Source organism: Tenrec ecaudatus, chromosome 3 (assembly GCF_050624435.1).
Source record: "Tenrec ecaudatus isolate mTenEca1 chromosome 3, mTenEca1.hap1, whole genome shotgun sequence".
Lineage (NCBI taxonomy): Eukaryota > Metazoa > Chordata > Mammalia > Afrosoricida > Tenrecidae > Tenrec > Tenrec ecaudatus.
The window spans coordinates 99014737-99034399 of NC_134532.1; the positions used below are offsets into that span (position 1 = coordinate 99014737).

At 40.8% G+C, this 19663-nt stretch overlaps 1 protein-coding gene across 3 annotated transcripts in view; it reads left to right on the plus strand.

Annotated features, from left to right (window-relative positions):
• PRDM5 (PR/SET domain 5) overlaps nucleotides 1-14019 on the plus strand; it is a 213688-nt gene extending 199669 nt beyond the window's left edge. Inside the window, exons 14-15 of one of the 3 annotated variants that reach the window (XM_075543864.1) lie at nucleotides 1973-2077; nucleotides 12341-14019. In XM_075543864.1, the coding sequence (XP_075399979.1) occupies nucleotides 1973-2077; nucleotides 12341-12505 (270 nt within the window). In that variant the 3' untranslated portion in view covers nucleotides 12506-14019. The remainder of the gene's footprint in view (nucleotides 1-1972; nucleotides 2078-12340) is intronic. The other 2 variants (XM_075543862.1, XM_075543863.1) reach the window with 2 other exon arrangements.
• The last annotated feature ends 5644 nt before the right edge of the window (nucleotides 14020-19663 follow it).

Below are 19663 nucleotides of genomic sequence, written 5' to 3' on the forward strand. Positions count from 1 at the left end.
GGGGGAACTGATTACAAGGATCCACATGTGACCTCTTCCCTGGGAGAGGGACAGCAGAGAAGGCGGGGGGGGAGACTCTGGATAGGGCAAGATATGACAAAATAACGATGTTTAAATTACCAAGGGCACATGAGGGAGGGGGGAGAGGGGAGGGAGGGGAAAAAAAGAGGACCTGATGCAAAGGGCTTAAGTGGAGAGCAAATGCTTTGAGAATGATTGGGGCAGGGAATGTATGGATGTGCTTTATACAATTGATGTATGTATATGTATGGATTGTGATAAGAGTTGTATGAGTCCCTAATAAAACGTAAAAAAAGAAAAGAGGAGAAAAAAATGATTAGGGCAAAGAATGTACAGATGTGTTTTATACAATTGATGTATGTATATATATATATATGGACTGTGATAAGAGTTGTATGAGCCCCTAATAAATTTTTAAAAAATAATTAAATAAATAAAAATAAAACTGCAACAACAATGACCACAAAAGGTAATACTAACAACAATACCAAAACAAAAAGTAAGTTTCAAAGGGGTAATTAAATAGAAAACATGCAGCATGATCCCATTTACATCATTTTTTTACAGGGAAAGGCGTACTCCGTTCTACTGTGGGATCCATCCCCTATGCATCCACTGCAATAAACATGTACAGAAATGCCACAGAATGACGGTGCTCTGCTCGGTGAAAGTGGGAAGGAGCTAGGAACTGCTGGCAGAGAGGGTGCACCTAAATACGAGTGACGTTTCATGTCTTAAGCTTGCTTGCTTATGAGCCTTATGCCTTATGGTTGTGTATATACCGTTTTATAGAGTTTTATAATTTATTTTAAAATATTACGAGAAAATACATACAATGACTTGTCAGCATTGAATGACACACATCCGTACAAATACCTCAACCGAAGACGTTCTGGATGGTACAGTTAATTTGCTCATCTGCTAAGCATAAGGCTGGAAGTTTGAGTTCACTCAAGGGCACCTCTGAAACAAGGCATGGCCATCTGTACACACACACACACACACACACACACAAATAACCACCACCAAGAACATGAAACCTCCATGAATTGTAATCAAATCCATGACAACTGCTTTTCTTTTGTTTCCTTTGAATCTCAATCCAAAGAGTGTTTATAGATTTTAAAGATGTATTTAGGAAGGGGTAAATCACTGCAATTTATTGCCAGTGTAGATAAATATTCTAATGGGTACATTAATTCATAACTAATTATTTTATTGGAGTAATTATTTTATGCCAGTTATTTTAATGGGGTAATATTAATGTCTTGCACAGTGCCATCCAAGTTGAAAGCCTTGTGATCTGATTAAATTAGCAATGCGAAAGATAGCCTAAAACATTGTTATTTTTTACTTTTAAGGTAAATTTGTCTTGAAAGTCTGTAAAATAAAAATACTCCATTTTAAGAGAAGACCCGCCCTAGCTGGGTAGGGGGGAAAGAACGGAATAGAAATAAAAGTCGATATGGCCGTTGAGCGCTAGCTTTTTAGACTTCCCTTCGACCTCGGTGGAATCTCCTCCCTGGGTTCTCATCCCAGTCTTGTCCTGGCGACCGTTTGTGCCGTGTGGCGCTCCATGAATGAGGATCGGTGAGACGGAAGTGCTTTCTCTTCTTTTTCACCACATCAGCAGCCCCAAACTTGCTCGGTTCACAGTGACGTGGTGTCTCAGTACATGTTTCCAGAACACATAGGCCAAAGGAAATAACGATTGCCTTATTAAGATTACAGCAACGAGTGACAATCTGGCCAGGACATTGAAAGGAGAAAGAATTTCATGCTGAAGGTGGGATCTCCCTTGAGCCAAGCGTTTGCTCAAGGTACCCACCATTTTCATTGGAAATGGAATGTATCTCTTGGCACTCTGTGCTCGGTTAATCCCCACCTGCCCCTTGGCGCGAGGAGCCTGCGTTGACTCCCACTCACGGTGGTCTCTCTCGACCAACTGCAGGAGAAGCCGTACAAATGCTCCGAGTGCAGCAAGGCGTTCAGCCAGAAGCGAGGCCTGGACGAGCACACGAGGACCCACACCGGAGAGAAGCCCTTCCAGTGCGACGTGAGTGTGGCTTCCCTTGTCTCCCGGTGGCCTCCCAACGCAGGCAGCTGTGTGCATGCTTGCATTCGTGTGTGTGTGTGTGCTGGTCTGTGCCTGCTAATGTCTTGTACTGTTTATAGCTTTTGATTGCATAATCCATATAATCAAATTGCAGTAATTTTATTCATCTGGTTTACTGGCAGCAAATAGACTAATTTTGTTTGAGACTGGGTTGTACCATTTTCATGCAGTTGGGTTGTTTTGCTAAGGTCTGCAGACTCCAGGCAGCTTTCTTGGGTCCAGCCAGGTCTTCCATGGGTTAGTGACAGTTATTCAGGTATTTAACTGGTCTTAGATATAGTGTTCTTTGTTAAAGCCAAAAACCAAATTTCTAAAATCTCCATAAACTCATCCTGCTGCTACTGTGTGTTTAGATGTTCTGCTTATGGCATTCAAATTGAAACAGACAATTTTTAGTATAGTTGTTTTCAGTATTAGGAAACTTGAAAAAAAAAGAACATCCTTGTTAGAATGTTCTCTGAGCATTGATCAAGTCAAGGAAAGCATAGTTCATCAACAGACAGTGTCACACCCCTTCTGGGTAAGGTTGACAATTGATACAGCATTGACACAAGTGTTACTGAAACAACTGGTAACGCTAGGAAGCTTGATGGAAACCCAATCCCTTCAGCAGGTCCAGTGATTAAACCTGGGGCAAGCAGAGCCCACGAGACCATAAACGCAAGATGTTTTCCTTGTCTGCCTGTGAAAAGTTGGTGCTCAGGTTAAGGCAACAATATACTCTCAGGGACCTTCTCATAATGATACCTTTCTGGACAGTGAACTTCTGGGAAAGAAGAACCAGCTGTAAAGAGATTCTAAATGTATCCGGATGTGTCTAAATGTATCCGGATGTATCTAAATGTATCCGGAGGAGCTTTATCTTGAGCTGGAGCAACAGCCTCCCCATGTTTACAGCATTTTGATTTATTGGTGCTATTTTGGGGGGAGCAGGGTTAGTCAGTGTATTTTATTTAATCGGCATCTTGGTGCCTTGAATGTGGGAGCACTTTCAGTGGAAGAAAATGATTTACATTTAGCTGATATAATTTTACAACTAACCAAATAACTGATATATGCCAGACTGCCAGAAATGAAATATGTGTTAAAAGATGTGTTAACATCTTCCAGTTACCATACTCAAGTCCTCTTTTATCAATCTTTTCCCCCAATATTATTGTTAAGCACTTAATTTGAACTGTGATGATTATTTCAGACTAGGAGCCATGGTAATGTATTGGGCTGCAATTACAAGGTCAGCAGTTCAGAACCACCAGCCTCTTCTCAGGAGGCTTTGTGCTCCTGTAAACAGTTGCAGTCTCAGAAATTCACAGGGATCATTTCTTCTACCTTGTCCCACAGGGCTGCTATGAGTTGTCATCAACTTGATATACAAGCAATTGTCTGAGTGTCTGTTTTATTTCTCTTGGGTGTGTACATGCGGCTATAATTGCTGGGTCATATGACAATGTTATGTTTGACTTTTGGAGGAACTGCCCCACTGTTTTCCACAGTAGCTGCATCATTTTACAGCCCAAACAGAAATGCCCTGAGGATCCACAGCCTTACCTATCCTTACACTTTTCATTTCTTTATGATCGTTCTAGTGGAGGCCTTGATGTGAAATGATATCTCCATTTGGTTTGGTTTTGCATTTTCCTAATAACTAATGGTCTTGAGCACTCTGCCATGTGTATATCTGTTTGTCTCTGTGAAGAAATGCTTGATCAGGTTCCTGGCCTATTTTTAATTAGGCGGTTTCTCTTTTTGCTGTTGAGTTCTAAGCATCCATGATTTCTTTGGAAACTGCCTTTATCAGATCCACGATTTGCATATATATTACCCCATTGTCTAGGTTGTCTTTTCACTTTTGGATAATATCCTTTGAAGCACACAATTTTATATTCAGATGAAGTTTATCTGTGCTTTTACTTTTATTTTTGGTGTCATATAAAAAAATTCCTTGCCAAATCCAAGTCCCTGACTCCTTATGTTTTTTTTAAGAGTTTGACTATTTTAGCACTTACACTGGGTTAGTGCCATCACTTGTCTGTCAATTTGTCATACTGTTGTGCCTTGCATGTTTCTATGATGCTGGAAGCTATATCTCTTGTATTTCAAAAAGCAGCAGGGTCACCCAAAGTAATTAGGTTTCAGCAGAACTTCCAGACTAAGAAAAGACTATGAAGAAGGAATGGTCAGTCCACTGCAAAGTAGTTAGGTACAGAAAACCGTATGGAAGGCGTTGAAACCTTGTCAGTTACTGAAAACCTCCTGAATAGAAACAGAACATTGTCAGATACAATGCCAGATGATCCAACAACCGCTGCAACCTTACATTGACAGGAGCTGCCAGAGGCTTTGCCTGGATTCAGAAGAGGCTGTGGAACAAGGGGTATCATTGCTGGTGTCAGATGCACCTTGGTTGCAAGGAGACAATACCCCCAAAAGATACTCACTTGTTTTTCTCTTGACTATGGCAAGGCATCCAACTGTGTGGATCATGACAAAGGATGGGTAGCCTTGAGAAGAATGGGAATCCCAGAACACAGCATTGTGCTCCTGTGGAACCTGTGCATGGATGGTCCCAGGGGCAGTTATGGGAGCAGAACAAGAGCATACTGCATGGTTTAAAGTACAGAAAGGTATACATCAAGTTGGTAGCCTCTCACCTTACTTATTAATTTGCATGGTGATTAAATCATTAGAGAAGCTAGATTATATGAAGAAGAATGTGGCATCAGGATTGGAGCAAGGCATGTTAACAACCTGGCGTATGTGCAGCTGACAGTGTTGCTGGCTGAAGAAGACTTGAGGCATTTGCTGATGCAGATCAAGGATTACAGCCTTCACTGTGGATTACAACTCATTGTAAAAGCAAAACAAAAACAAAATCCTTACACCTGTACCTATAAGTAGCATCATGATAAATGGAGAAAAGGTTGAAGTTGTCAAAGGTTTCATCTTGTTGGATCTTCAATCAATGCTTACGAAGTGACAGTCAAGAGATCAAATGATGCACTCCTCTGGGTAAACTGCTGCACCAGACCACTTAAATATTAAAAGTGAGGATGCTCTTTGAGAACTAAGGTGGGCCTGACCCAAGTCATGGTATTTTCAGTTGTCTCCGATGCATGTGAAAGTTGGTCATTGAATAAAGAAGACCAAAGAACACTGGATGCATTTGAACTGCAGTACAGGGAAAGCTATCTACAATCCCCTGGACTGCCAAAGGAACAAACCCACAAGACTCGAAAGAAGTACAGCTCACATGCTTCTTAGAGACAAGGAGAGCATCAATTCATCTCGTGTACTTTGGACATGTTGTCAGAAGAGACAGGTCCCTGGAGACGGGCATCGTGCTTGGTAAAGTAGAAGGGTATCAAAAAAAGAGGAGGCCTTTTAATGAGAGGGAGTGACAGAGTGACTGCAACCATGCAAACTTGGGAGGATGGTGGGGGAGCAGGTGAAGTTGCATTCGCTTGCACACAGGAGTATACAGGCCTGCTGTGAGTTGGAAGTTATTCAAAGGCTCCTAACAACAACCACCACCCCAGTTACTTAGCCCTATTAAGTTCATTTTTTGTGTAGAATGAGGTACAGGTTAAACTACACCCTTTCTCCTGTGGAAATCCAATTGTCTAAGCACCGCTTTTGGAAGAGACTACTGAAGGTAGTCTGAAAGCCACATGCACCGACCTTTTCCTTCTAGTAATTCATTCCAGGCAATATAGCAGTCAGTTTCAGTGAACTGCTTTCCATTTCCTAAATGGACCCAGCTCGTCACACCACTGGACCTTCCCATGTGGTCCTCCCTCCCACGAAGACAAACCAGTCCTGCGCATCCAGGTGGAGTAGACTGCATTCTCTTCTTTGCATCCCTTTTCACTTTGCCCATTGAAGTGCTTTCTTCCTGAGATAGCAGACTCTGACTCAGGCACGGTGTGGTCCTTTTGGTTCTTAATTACTGCGGTAGGCTCATTATATGAGGTAAGTATTCATAACTAAGGGCATTTGTATCAGATTCTAATTCTCAGCTTCCAAGATGCTTTCCACTAAACATCTTGTTTCAATTTATTGTTAAACGAAAATCACTTTACCTACAACCTAGAGTGAGAATACGTTCCAATCATGAATATGTGAACTCATGCTAATCTGGAGCAGGCTGTAGAACTGGATAAGAATCACAGGTAGTCACACACACACACACACACACACACACACACACACACACACCAGAACGAAACATGAAGGGAGCCCAACAAAGCTGTAAGAGGAACAAAGCAATGAAGTACCCAAGGAATCCCAAAAATAGACCTCAGAATTGGTGGGCAAGGCATGGCACTTCACCAGATCTGATTGGAAAACATTTAGAAGGGTCAGCATTTCTTTCTCTCATGTCTAGCCATATAGGAGAAAACAACAGGGCTGACAGCTCTGGGGGGACATGGGAAAGAAGTAGGGGGGGAGAAATGGATGGGGGCGGCAACAAACCCAGGGACAAGGGAACAATAGGAGATCTAAAATTGATGGCAAGGAGAGCGTAGATTCTGGTGGGGTTTGATCAAGTGCAGTGTAGCTGAGAGGAATTACTGAGACGAATGAAGGTCAAACATGATAGTGGAACAGGAAGAAAGTAAAGAAAGAGAGGAAAAAACTAGGAGGAAAAAGACATTTATAGAGGTATAAATATAGGCATGCACATGTGTAAATATATTAATATATAATAATAGAGATATAGGTCTTTGTACATATATTTAAATATTAAGTATTAAGGCAGTAGATGGGCATTGGGTCTCTACTCAACTACTCCCTCAACACAAGGACACTTTGTTCTAATAACCTGGCATTTTGTGATGCTAATCTTCCTGACATGACCACTAAAGTCAAAAAAGGTACATTAGCAAATGTGGTGAAGAAGGCTGATGGTGCCCGGCTATTAAAATTTACAGCTTCTGGGATCTTAAAGGCTTGAAGTTAGACAAGCAGTCATCTAGCAGGGAAGCAACAAAGCTCACATGGAAGAAGCACACCAGCTTGTGTGATTATGAGGTGTCAACAGAATCAGGTATCAAGCATCAGAAGAATCCAAAGAAATAATTATACCAATACAAATGATGAGTGTTGGATTGGAGAATCAAAGCCCAACTGTAGATAACTGGTCATTCCCTCACAGACGGTGACCAGGAAAGAATGAGACAGCCAGGGTGCAGCACAGCATTCCTCCAGTTCTTTCTCTCTCCCCCCACTCTCATGGCCCCAGCTCTACCTTACAAATCTGGCTAGACCCGAGCATGTACACTGGTACTGAGAAGAGCCCTTGACCCACAGAATCCAAGACAGATAAACCCCTCAAGAACAGTAATGGGAGTAGTGATACCACGAGGGCAGGGGGAAAATGAGGGGAGAAGGAGAAATGGGGAACCAACTGTAATGCTTGACATGTAACTACCCCACTCCTCACCCCAGGGGGATAAACAATAGAAACGTCAGCAAAGGGAGACAGTGGATGGTGTAAGATATGAAAATAATAATAATTTATCAGCAGTCTACGAGGGTGGGAAAGTCGTGGAGGGAAGGGAAAAAAGAGGAGCTGATACCAAGAACTCAAGTTGAAAGAACATGTTTTGAAAATGATGGTGGCAACAATGCACAAATGTGTTTGATACGATTGATGTATGGATAGTTACAAGAGCTGTAAGAGCCCCCGGTAAAATGATTTATTAATTTTTTTTAAAAGGATCAAGAAATGGAAGCCACTCTGTTCTGCTTTATGAACAAGTTATTGTCACGCTCCGCTGTTTCTCAATGACATAAATGTCCTGATTTAATATAGAGCATTGGTTTGGAGGCTCTTAATGACTGCATTTAAGTCATGAAAACATAAGCTTTTAATATCTGGGCAGTACGTTTTACAACTGTGACATCAGTTACTCTCATCTGACAGTTAATCCTCCACTCTGGCACTCATTCAACAATCTGTTGGATCGTTCCCATCTCATCTCCTACGTGGAGCTCTTAGGACTTCCTTAATTCAGAGCCATTATCAGTGATTTCAGCGTCTCGCTCCACTTCCTTCCCGCTTTCTTGAGCTCGCCATTGCGGTCGTTTCCCTGCGATGACCGTGCAAATGGACTTGCACTTGGTGTACTTCACACTGCACTAGTGAGCAGAGTTGTCTGAGAACCTCCTGTTCTTCGACTTTGTTCAGTGGCATCAGTCAAGCAAGTGGGGAAAGCACAGCCAGCTCGCATACTGTTTATTGTTAGAGGCTTTAGTAATAGCTGGCCCTCAGGGGGTGACACAGACGCTGGAATCAGACAGTCTGGATTTAAATATTAAGATGTCTCCTAGTTCTATGACTTTGAGCAACCTGATTAACCTTCTAGGCCTCAGGTTTAGTGTCTGTAATGGGGATAATAGAAATAGGATCTGTCTAAGAGGAGCCCTGGTGGAGGATTAGGTTATTCTTTGGACTGTTAACCAAAAGTGTGCAGTTCCAGCCCACTAGCCACTCTGTGGGAGAAAGATGGGGCAGCTTGCCTCTGTAAGCATCCAGCGCCACCGACCTCTGTGAAGCAGTGCTGCTCCTACGGGATCTCCATGAGTCAGAATCGACTCCGTGGCATCAGATTTGGGCGTATCTGGCAGAATGGGTGGTTGTAGCAATTAAATGAGTCCATGTATTGTAGAAAGTGCTAAGAATTGCTCCTTGCACAGTGAGAATTCTGGGTTAACTCTTAAGGGAGGCCCTAGTTTGGAACAGGCACCAAGATGCCATGGCCCACTGTCCTCCTAGAACTCATGTTCTTAAGGAGTCTAGGCACTCGGCCAATAAATGAAAACCTAATCTCATGTTATAATGATGACTGGGAGAAGGAAAAATTCAGTGGCAAGGAAAGTGTTATCTGAGAAGGTGATGTAAGGTAAAAAGATGAGGAGTCAGCCATGGGGGGAGTGCTTCGAGTCTCGGAAGAGGTAGAAGACCTGGCACTGGAGGATCAAGAAGGAATGGGAATCGTGTAGGATAAGTTAGAAACCGTATCAGACAGGGCCTTTGAACCACATTAAGGAATTTATTCTGCACCTGGGTTTCCATGATAAACCCTTGGAGAGTGTAGTATTGTTCGTTTTAGTATAGATTTTGAAAATGGGACAGAGTAATGAATTAGGGAATACGTTTGATATCTACCCCCTTTGTGATCATGAATCATAAATTACACTGGAAACAACTTAGGGTTCCTTTCATTTCTAAATATTCTATACACTTAACATTTCTTTTTCTCAAATTATTTCAGAGCCTGTCTGTAGCTTACAGTGCTCATTGATGTTTAACCTATCTAGGGACCTTTTTTCCCCCCATAAATCAATATTTCTGTAGATCTCTCTACTTCCCTGGGTTTTAAAAAAATGAGAGCAATTCAAAAAGTGCTGTTACTAGTTTTCCAATTCATACATACATGGGCTTCTCACCAATGTGCCAAAGCATGTCTCTGCAGTCAGGCGAAGCTGCAGACACGTGAACTCCATAAAACACCCGTCGTCATCTCTTTACGGTATCCTCAAAACATGTCGGATCCAGCGTGGGAGTCCAGGAGTTCTGCTGGACCAGTTAAATTCATTGCTGAGAGGTTAGCTCAAAATGATACAATGAGTTGTGTGTTGTTTTTTTTTTTTGAAAGTTAAAGGGGCAATCTTGGTAGATTTTTCTCAAAGGATACGGGATGATTTGAGGGATTTATCATGAAGAAGTTTGAAGAAAGTGGAAAATTATATTGATGAGAAAAAAGTCGGGACACCTGTACATAGTAATCTTTTTATCAATCACAGAAATGCACCTGTTCCTTCTTTGAGACGGCAGGAATATCCTATGAGAATTTCACCAAGCAACCTGCCCCATTCCCCCCACTGCCCCTGCTCCTGCTCCTTTGAACATCTGCTTGTTTCCAAACTAAAAGAACATTTCGAAGAAACACAATTTGAGTCCTTTGAGAAGGACCAATCTGCATTTTGACTTTGTGCAGATCGCAGAGCAGATCTACTCCTTCAGGGAGGGGTGAGAGAGAAGTGTCACCCCTAGAAGTGTAAAGACCTTGGGGAATAGGGAAAGGCAAAAGGGTCTCGCCTTTGAGTATTTTTGTTTAATAAAGGTCTCTATGATTTTGGAACAATGCTTTTTGACAGTCCAATATATCATGCGATGGAAAATAAGTTCCTATCTTTGAAAAGTGATACAAAGCAGACTTTTACATTCATACTTGAGTTGATTTTTGAAACCTTTTTCTTTAAAACAAAAGAACAGTAAAATACCCTAACTTTTTAATTTGTATTCAGTGAAATTTGATTTTACTGAATATTATTTGTAGAGAATTCCTCCTTCCTTTCTCATTTGTCCACTCTTCTTCCTTCCTCCCTCCTTCTCTCCTTCTTATGCTTTCTCATTCTTTCAACAAATATTAACGGAATGTCTGATTTTGCCCTTGTTTTTCCTCATCTACTAATGAGACAGGCATAACAACAGCAAAAAAAAATCACACAAGTAATCAATCACCATTCAGATAAGTGTTGTATAGAAAAAATAAAGGATCCAGGGTGCATTGAATGGAGAGCTTCATCTTCCCAGGTGGGTCACGTAGACTTCCTGGAAGAGTGAACCCGAGAAGATTAGATAAAAAGCAATGCGTGAGAGGAGAGGGCTCAGGAGGAATATTCCCGGGGCTCTCCGTCTCTTCAAGTTCTCCTTGGCACCAGTGAATCTCCTCAGAACAGTTTCATGTGGGTTTGCATGTCCATGCCCTCTCCTTATGCCCAGGTCTGTGCATGGTTGTGATGTGTGTGCATGACAGAACTTGAGCATCATCTTCTGAGTAAAGCATGTGACTGCTTTTTCTTTTTCCTGGTTTTACTATAATTTTAGTTTGTCCTCTATTTCAATAAGGACACTTACTATTTTATATAAATTATTATGATCCATATGTGTATATTTTCTTCTTTTTCATGCTTCCTGGGTTTTTCCATTTCTGCGCCCTAATTTTGACCATATAGAATTTTTTTCTTTTAAGTAACTTAAAAGGTATGTGACATTTTTAATTATGATTACAAAGCATATGCTTACAACCTGTTTTTTAAAAATTAATGTCCTCTGTTGTTATATGTTGAAGACATTTTATTTGCCCTAGGAAGTTTTTATATTTGCTCACAAAATCACGTGATAGTCCAGAGGAGTGCCACACTTTAGGATAGCCAGGTCTTCACACCTTTGGTGGTATTTGACTCACTCCTATTAATATTAGCCTGCTTTTTCTTTTCCAATCTGCTCGTTGAATCTTGCTGCCATAAAAAGACAGAAATTGGAGCTATAATCCACTTTCTTCACCTGAACCTTTGGGTATGAAATTCCATTTTTCTCAAGAAAAATTGTCTTCTTATGACTATTAAGACATATTCGGTATATACTCGAGGGTAAACCCATCCAAATATCAGCCGAGGCACCTAATTTTACCACAAAACTGCATTAAAAATGTGTAGCAACAATGAAACATATAACTTTCCTCTAGTTCTTAAATGCTTCTTCCCTCCACTATCATGATCCCAATTCTACCTTACAAATCCGGCTAGACCAGAGGATGTACAGTGATACAGATAGGAACTGGAAACACAGGGAATCCAGGACAGATGATTCCTTCAGGACCAGTGCTGAGAGTGACAATACCAGGAGGGTGGAGGAAAGGTGGGGTAGAAAGAGGAAACCAATTACAAGGATCTCCATATTATCTCCTCCCTGGGGGATGGACAACAGAAAAGTGAGTGAAGGGAGATATCAGACAGTGTAAGACATGACAAAATAATAATAATTTTTAAATTATTGAGGGTTCGTGGGGGGGGGGGTCAGGGTGGAAGGGGAAAAAATGAGAAGCTGATACCAGGGGCTCAAGTAGAAAGCTAATGTTTTCTACTGACTTGGGAATGATGAGGAAAACAAATGTACAGGTGTGATTGACACAATGAATGTGTGTATGGATTGTGATGAGTTGTACGAGTCCCAATAAAATTATTTAAATATATATATATATATATTTAAAGTGCTGAAACACTTGGCTTATACATGAGTATATACAGGACTTGATAGTAAGAACTTGGGTGTTGCATAGTGTGTGTTTCATAAATGATCAAATAGTATTTATATTTTTTCAGTATAATATCGTATCTCTTGATCTTTTCTAGGTGTGTGACTTGGCCTTTAGCCTGAAGAAAATGCTGATTCGACACAAGATGACCCATAATCCCAATCGTCCCCTGGCAGAATGCCAGTTTTGCCATAAGAAGTTTACAAGGAATGACTACCTCAAAGTGCACATGGACAACATCCATGGTGAAGCTGACAGCTAATGGTGGCTGCAAAGCTCTCAAGCCATTCCAAAGGGTTTCTAATATGAATCCCAGATTTCTCTCACCTGATCCACATAGCAGAGGCAGTCAGCAGTAACCCAACTGGTCCACGAGTTCTTACTGGCCTACTTTTTTAGGATCTTGTAGATACACAGGCAAAAATAAAAACACCTGTAATTTTAAACAAAAAAAAAGTTATAAATTGGCAAAGTGAAGAAATGAGACTTTGTAACCCTGCAGAGATATTCCATGTTCTTTCTTATCAAAGGTGGAGAAAGGAGTGGTGACAAGGACCACCTCTCGGAATTCACATCTCCGAACGGTCACGTCCATTAGGACTTCTTATTCCTGTCCCATTGTGCATCGGCTCCTGACGGTGGCTGCCAAAGAGTTTGCCTTAGTTAACACAACAAAACCGGTCCTTAAAAGTAAAGAGAGATTTGAGAACTGCAACCTTTATTAAAAGTATTTCTTATGTTAAAAGAACTCTCAGGAAACATTATTTTCTCTCATCATTGAGATGTAGATATTCATGGTCTGGATTACTTTTATAAGATTGACACACACTTGACCATGACATTCAAATATTCATCAAGCTGCCCCTTTAGAAATTGTTAGAAATGAATGCTATACAGATATTTACTAAACATTTAAGCATAGCAGGTTCGCGGTGTCAACTGACAGAGTAGCAGAGTTTATTAGCTAGCCTCTCTCTCCATTCTATAATAGAACTTATCCGTGCTGCTACAACAGCACCCTCAGAGCATTAACATTCACTTTTGCAAAAGACATTTTCCAGAATCTTGGCGGTGCATGGTCCTGAAACACTTTTGAATTACCGTCAATCACCCTATATAGTTAGGAATCCAGAATTTAAAAAAACATGTACCATATATAATCCTGGCAGTTGCAGTGATTGAAATTGTCCCTTTTGAGAAATGGAAGCAGGAAATATGATTTCTTCCTTTAGGTTAGGTTTTAGTAAAATAGTTGACAGTAACACCCAATGAACAGATGGTTTGGGGAGAAAATATGGTAAAATACAGTGGTGATGTCAAATAGCTTACAGCAGTTTTTAAAAAGACAGAAAAGGAAGCCTAAATCGTGAAATCTAATTAGAGCCCACAGAAAAGGGAGGAAGTATAATTTAAAGGAAGTTATTTGTTGCTAATATGTTAAGAAGATAGGTCATCGAAAGGAAAGAGTTCTTTGACTTCAGGAATCTTGTTTTAGAATTATAGTCATACCCAGTTCCAGTGTTAAAAAAAACCATAATGATTCATTCCATTCATACATTTAAACTCTGTGAAGACACAAAATTTGAGATTCACCAGATATAACTTTTTGAAAAATCCAAGAATTATAATTTAGAAGATACTGAAGTATGTTTATGTGTGTATGACTTTTTATCTGAAGTTATAAAATGATTTATAAAAGTAGATTTTGATCTTATCCCTCACTCTGTCATTTGTTTCAGCAATATATTTTTAGATCCAATGTGTTCTGATTTGATATGATTGTGTGTTTCATATCATTTGAATATAAAAGAACAGCTGTAAAATTGGGTAGTGTGTATTATTTAAACACATTCATCTCATTCTTTCAGATGCTGCCTCCACTCTATGGGATGCGTCATATGCCTATTATGTGGTGAATGTTAAATCTTGAATCTTACTGAGTAGCAGTCACAGTGAATAGCAATTCACAGGTCCACTGAGAAAGTTGCCCTTGAGCCATGTTGTGCCCTGGGTTCTAGTGCCTTGCAATTAATGCTGGTCCTTGTCTTGCTGAAGGGGAGGGGAGAAGGAAAACAATTGAAAAGGGTCTGGAAGGACCTGCTTCCACATCCTGTTCATGTTCTGAACGTGTTCAGCCCTGTTCTCTGTTCAGAGCATTGACCAAGATCAAGTAAACTCAGTCCAAGTATAAATGTATGCTATAAGTCTTTACCCGGAAGTTGCATGTTATTAAATTATCCCAGGTTTATTCAATTTCTTGAGCTACATGTAAGTCACATTGAAATAATAAAAAGTTGAGCTTGATCTATTTTGTAAGATCAAAGAAATTAAATATAAATAGACCATGAAGAAAAGTCCTATAGGCACTAAGTACTGGTATCCCTATGCCACAAATGATTCTGGAGTGGATGCTCTCTCGGTACAAGGCCCAGCTCTCAGGTGCCCTGGCGGTAGGACAGTTAAGTGCTCAACTGCTCACTGAAAGTGGTTCAAATCCACCAGTTACTCCACCAGAGAAAGAGGTGGCTGCCTGCTTCCATAAAGATTTACAGCCTGGAAACCCTATGAAGCAGTTTTACTCCAGCTTTCATTGTCCGTGGAATTGACTGGACAGTGTTTTGTCTTGTGTCACCCTTTCTCTGCATATTGACATTCAAGATATTTGCACATCAGTATTGCTTTCGTATTTCACAATCTTTGGCTCAAAGATGCATTTCCTTTTTCCTATTAATATCAGACACTTTTATTACTACAGGGCAATGAATTGTTTAATGTGACCCTTCTAGTCAAAGTCTGGAACGCCCACCAAACCATCTTTGCTGGCATGGGTTGGGTAAAAAGGTGGGGGGAAGGAAGGCACTGATGGAATTCCCTTGTGAGTAACTGCGAATGCAATGCATTGTGATGGCCATAGTGCTGATTAAAAACAAAACCCCCTGAAAAAGCAAGAGAGGGGACTCTCCCTACCAGCAAGACCCAGAAGTAGAGAGCATCCTCTGGGTCCCAAGATCCCTGGGCAATGAACCTCCTGGACACAGAAGAACGCTATAGTATCAGAGGAACAGCAGAATCAGGACCCAGAATTCCCTGCCCAAAGAGCAAATAAAGCTGAGTGCTTTGGGTCAGGGGCTAGCTTGTGAGCAGGCTGCCACTGGGCACTTCGTTAGAGAGTTGGACTTGCTGACCCACAGAGGTAGAGCTGAGTGCCTTCGGGATGAGGCTTACTGGAGTCCAGTGCCTCTGGCCACTGAATTCAGGCAGCTGGCTTGCTGACCCGTGGAGCTTGAGCTGAATGCCTTCAGGTGAAAGCTTACAGCAGAGTGATAGGCCTTTGAGCATTTATTAGGATCCCTGAAAGAATTTTGTAACATGTCCTGATGACCAACTGTATCCTGAGCATTTTGGATAATTTTTCTTACCCCTTCCACCACCAATAAACCTCGTTGGCATCAAGTTGATTCTGACTCACAGTGACCCTATAAAACAAAGTAGAACTGCCCCTGTGGGCCCTACACTAAATGGCTGGTGCTTTCAACTGCTAATCTTGTGGTGAGCAGCCCAATGCATAATCCACTATGCCACCAGAACCCCTGCTAACTTCTTTACTAAACCCTTAATCATAAGCATCACCTGTGAGTTCTAGATATGAAAGTGTCAAAGCTTAGTTAAGATAAGACAATTAGTTAATTGGTTACAGCATACGTTTTTCTTGGTGACTCATTCTGAGTCATTTGTTAAGAAATGTATTTCCTATATATTCCTAACTGTATATAGGGTGAGAGGTGTGTATGTATATTTTTGCAGAGAATAACTTATGTGATGTAAATTGTATATATCATTAAAAAAAACAGGAAAGGTGTGTGTCAGGGTTGTATCCTTTCACAATACTTAAATAATTTCATTTTGCTTGGATACATGATCAAAACTCATGGAAGCAGCAGTCAAGAAACCAAATGATGTATTTAACGAGGCAAATCTACTACACGAGGCCCGTCTTGAGTTGCTGAAGAAGGAGGTATGCCTGGCCGAAGCCAAGATATTTTCAGTTGCCTAATGTGCATGTGAAAGCTGCGTAATTAATGGAAGGGAAGACCACAGAAGAATTGATGCATTTGGATTACGGTGATATTGGAGAATGTTGAAAGCAATGGGGACTGCCAGATAAACTATCATCTCTCTTGCAAGAAGTGCAGCCAGAATGCTCCTTAGAAGTGTGAATGGCAAGACTTTACTTCACATACTTTGGACATGTTCTCAGGAGAGACTAGACCCTTCAAAAGGATTTCATATTTAGTAAAGTAGAGGGGCTATGGAAAAGCTTTCAAGGAATGACTTAATGTCCACACCAGTGGGCTCAATTACAATTCTGGGGACCAACAATGTTTCATTCTACTCTCGCTTTGAGCCAAAACCACAGTAATAACATGCACGTGAATGCCTTGCTTTGCTCAAAGCTCTGTTTATTCATTGCAGCCAACTCCTTGGATGAGTAGTGAGATAGTTTAGTGTGCCAGCCTGGCCAATACACACAAGTAAGATTAATTGAAGGGCGGAGAGATAAATGGCTAGGTGAGCCTCGCCTTTCTTGTCTCTCACTCTTGGTCATTGGACCAGTGTGCGGCTGCCTTGTTTGTTCTGTGCCTCATTTTACAGGCTACACTACCTGTGGGACGCCTAGCCTGTAGACTGTGTCGCTGTAAGTTGAGTTCCCTTTAAGACCACACGATTGGAATTTACATCTCTTGAGCTGGGGACTGACTGTTGGTGACCTGACTGATAGTTGGTGACCTGCCTTGCTGTTTTGCTGCCTGAGCTGGGATAGCCTAGCTCTCTCTACAGGGGATGACCTGGTGGCCCTCAAGACTTGAAGAATTGCGAGTGTCTCACAACTCTCTCACAGGAGTGAGTTGCACTGAGCCATTTGTACTGCTTTATAATTTAATTGTTCATTTCTTGTGTTATCTATCTATCTTTATATATATATATAAAATCACTAGCAATCTGGTTTTGTCTCTCTAGCGAACCCTGTATAACACATTTTGGTACCGGGAGTGGGGTGTTGAAGTAGCATTATTACTGGTGTTGAGACTAATAAGGCTGGAGAGCCAATTTAAGAAGCTCATATTTATGATTTTATTTCTCTGGAAGTACTCCTGGAAGAAACATGGGTTGAGTTATAGACCTTGTATATTTAATATTTTGTGTATCAAATCCAGAAGGAAAGAAGAGGGAAGGAAAGGGAGGAAGGAGGCTAGGTAAGGGATATACTGTTGTTTTTTTTCCTTCACAAATCTTTGCTTGGCAAAACTCATGCAGGGATTACTACCATATAGAGGAGGAATAGGTAGAGGGAAACGATGCCTCTGAAATCCCTAACTTTGTACCTTTATCACTGAGATGTATTTACATTTTTGTAAATAAAACATAACTTCAACAGCACTTTTTATGTGATTATGCTGCTATCATACTAAACTATACCTACTGATTTCAAGTCAGTTTCTTCTCTTAAAGACCTAAGATTAAAGTTTCCAAGGCTGTACATCTGTACCAAAACCAATAGTCTCAACTTTCTCCCTCAGAGTGGCTGGGGGGTTTGAACCCCTGCTCTTGTGTGCATTCAAACACTTGCCTGAGGGCACCACCAGTTTGCCTGAATTTATAATTAAATCTATATAAATCACTACCAAAGTATCAACATTTAATTTTAATGTAGAATTGTAACTACTGCAGGATTATAGTAATAATCCACCACCAGTCATCTCCAAATGGTGGATTTAGAAAGAGTTGGTCTCAGCAAACTACTGGGGCAATTCTCCTCTGTCCTATAGTGTTGCTATCAGTCAGAATCAACTCTGGCAGTGAGATTTGAGTGAAACCCAAACAAAAATCAACCAACCCCATACTCTTTCCCTTCCACACTTGGACACTCAAACACCATACGACATGAGAGGAAGTGTGAAGTTGGAATAGAGAGGGACAGTGGGCCTCACCACTTGCAATTTGTGCATCTCACTCTGGAAAGTCTTTCAGATCTTTGCAGTGGGTTTTACAGCCTGAACTCTGTAGCTCACCATGACTAAGGCTCACTATGTAGTCACCACACAAACTTCAGAGCACCCTGCAGGGTAGAAGCTGCTATGATGGAATCACATATTCCAAAAATGTAGGTGAGAAGTTACTTTGGTATCAATTCAGGTTGTTATAAAAATTCAGCGTTAAATGTAATGCCTAGGGTAAACAAAATATTGAAAAATAGACAATTGGAAAAGGGATTCAAATTGGTTTCTATAAAACAAAGCTGTCAGGATTAGAGGATATGGGCGACAAAAAACAGAATAGCACAAGTATGTCTTAAATTTTGTTAATTCCACTGAATAGATCAAAAGGCAGAAAATAATAATTTGGGTAGAAGCACAATACCCAACTAAAACAATGGAAAACATGAAAATAATCAAATGGGAGTTGCATGGTGATTTTTAAGTAGTTTTATTTGCATATAATTCACATATCTTAGCAATTGAATAACTCATTAATAAGAGTTGGGCCATCATCACCACAATCAATTTCAGAACATCTTTCTCTTACTCCCTATTATTAGCTCCCTATTCACCCTCCACCCAACCTGCCCTACCATGCCCTAGGTAATTGTTAATCTAGTTATTGGCTCTAGAGTTTACTCCTGGAGCGCATATACAGAATATCATATGAAACAGAAAACCAGCAACAATGAAAAAATAGTGAAAAGTAAGGGAAAGAAAACAGGAACTACTAGGAACTGAAACAACTTTTAAATGAGTCAAAAGCAAGATCAAATGATAAGGTATTACACATCAGCATAGCTGCATGTGCTGTGGTGGGCTTTACAATGTTCTCTGCCTAACACAAAAACTATTGACTTTCCTGGCACATGGAGTCAGAGCCAATTCACTGCATGTTTAAGCCATGTGAAGACCCGGCCAATGGATCATCCACAGTCTTCTGCAAGCCAGGTGTTCAATGTTAAACTCTGATACTGTTCCCATGTCCACATTTGGGGTTTTTTTTATTAGGGGCTCTTACAACTCTTATCACAATCCATACATATATCAATTGTGTAAAGCACATCTGTACATTCATTGCCCTCATCATTTTCAAAACATTTGCTCGCCACTTAAGCCCCTGGCATCAGGTCCTCATTTTCCTCCTCCCTTCACACTCCCACCTCCCTCATGAGCCCTTGATAATTTATAAATTATTATGTTGTCATATCTTGCCCTGTACGACATCTCCCTTCACCCACTTTTTTGTTGTCTGTCCCCCAGGGAGGAGGTCACATGTAGATCCTTGTCATTGGTTCCCTCTTTCAACCCCCTCTCCCTCTACATTCCCAGTATCACCACTGGTCCTGAAGGGATCATCTTTCCTGGATTTTCTTTGTTTC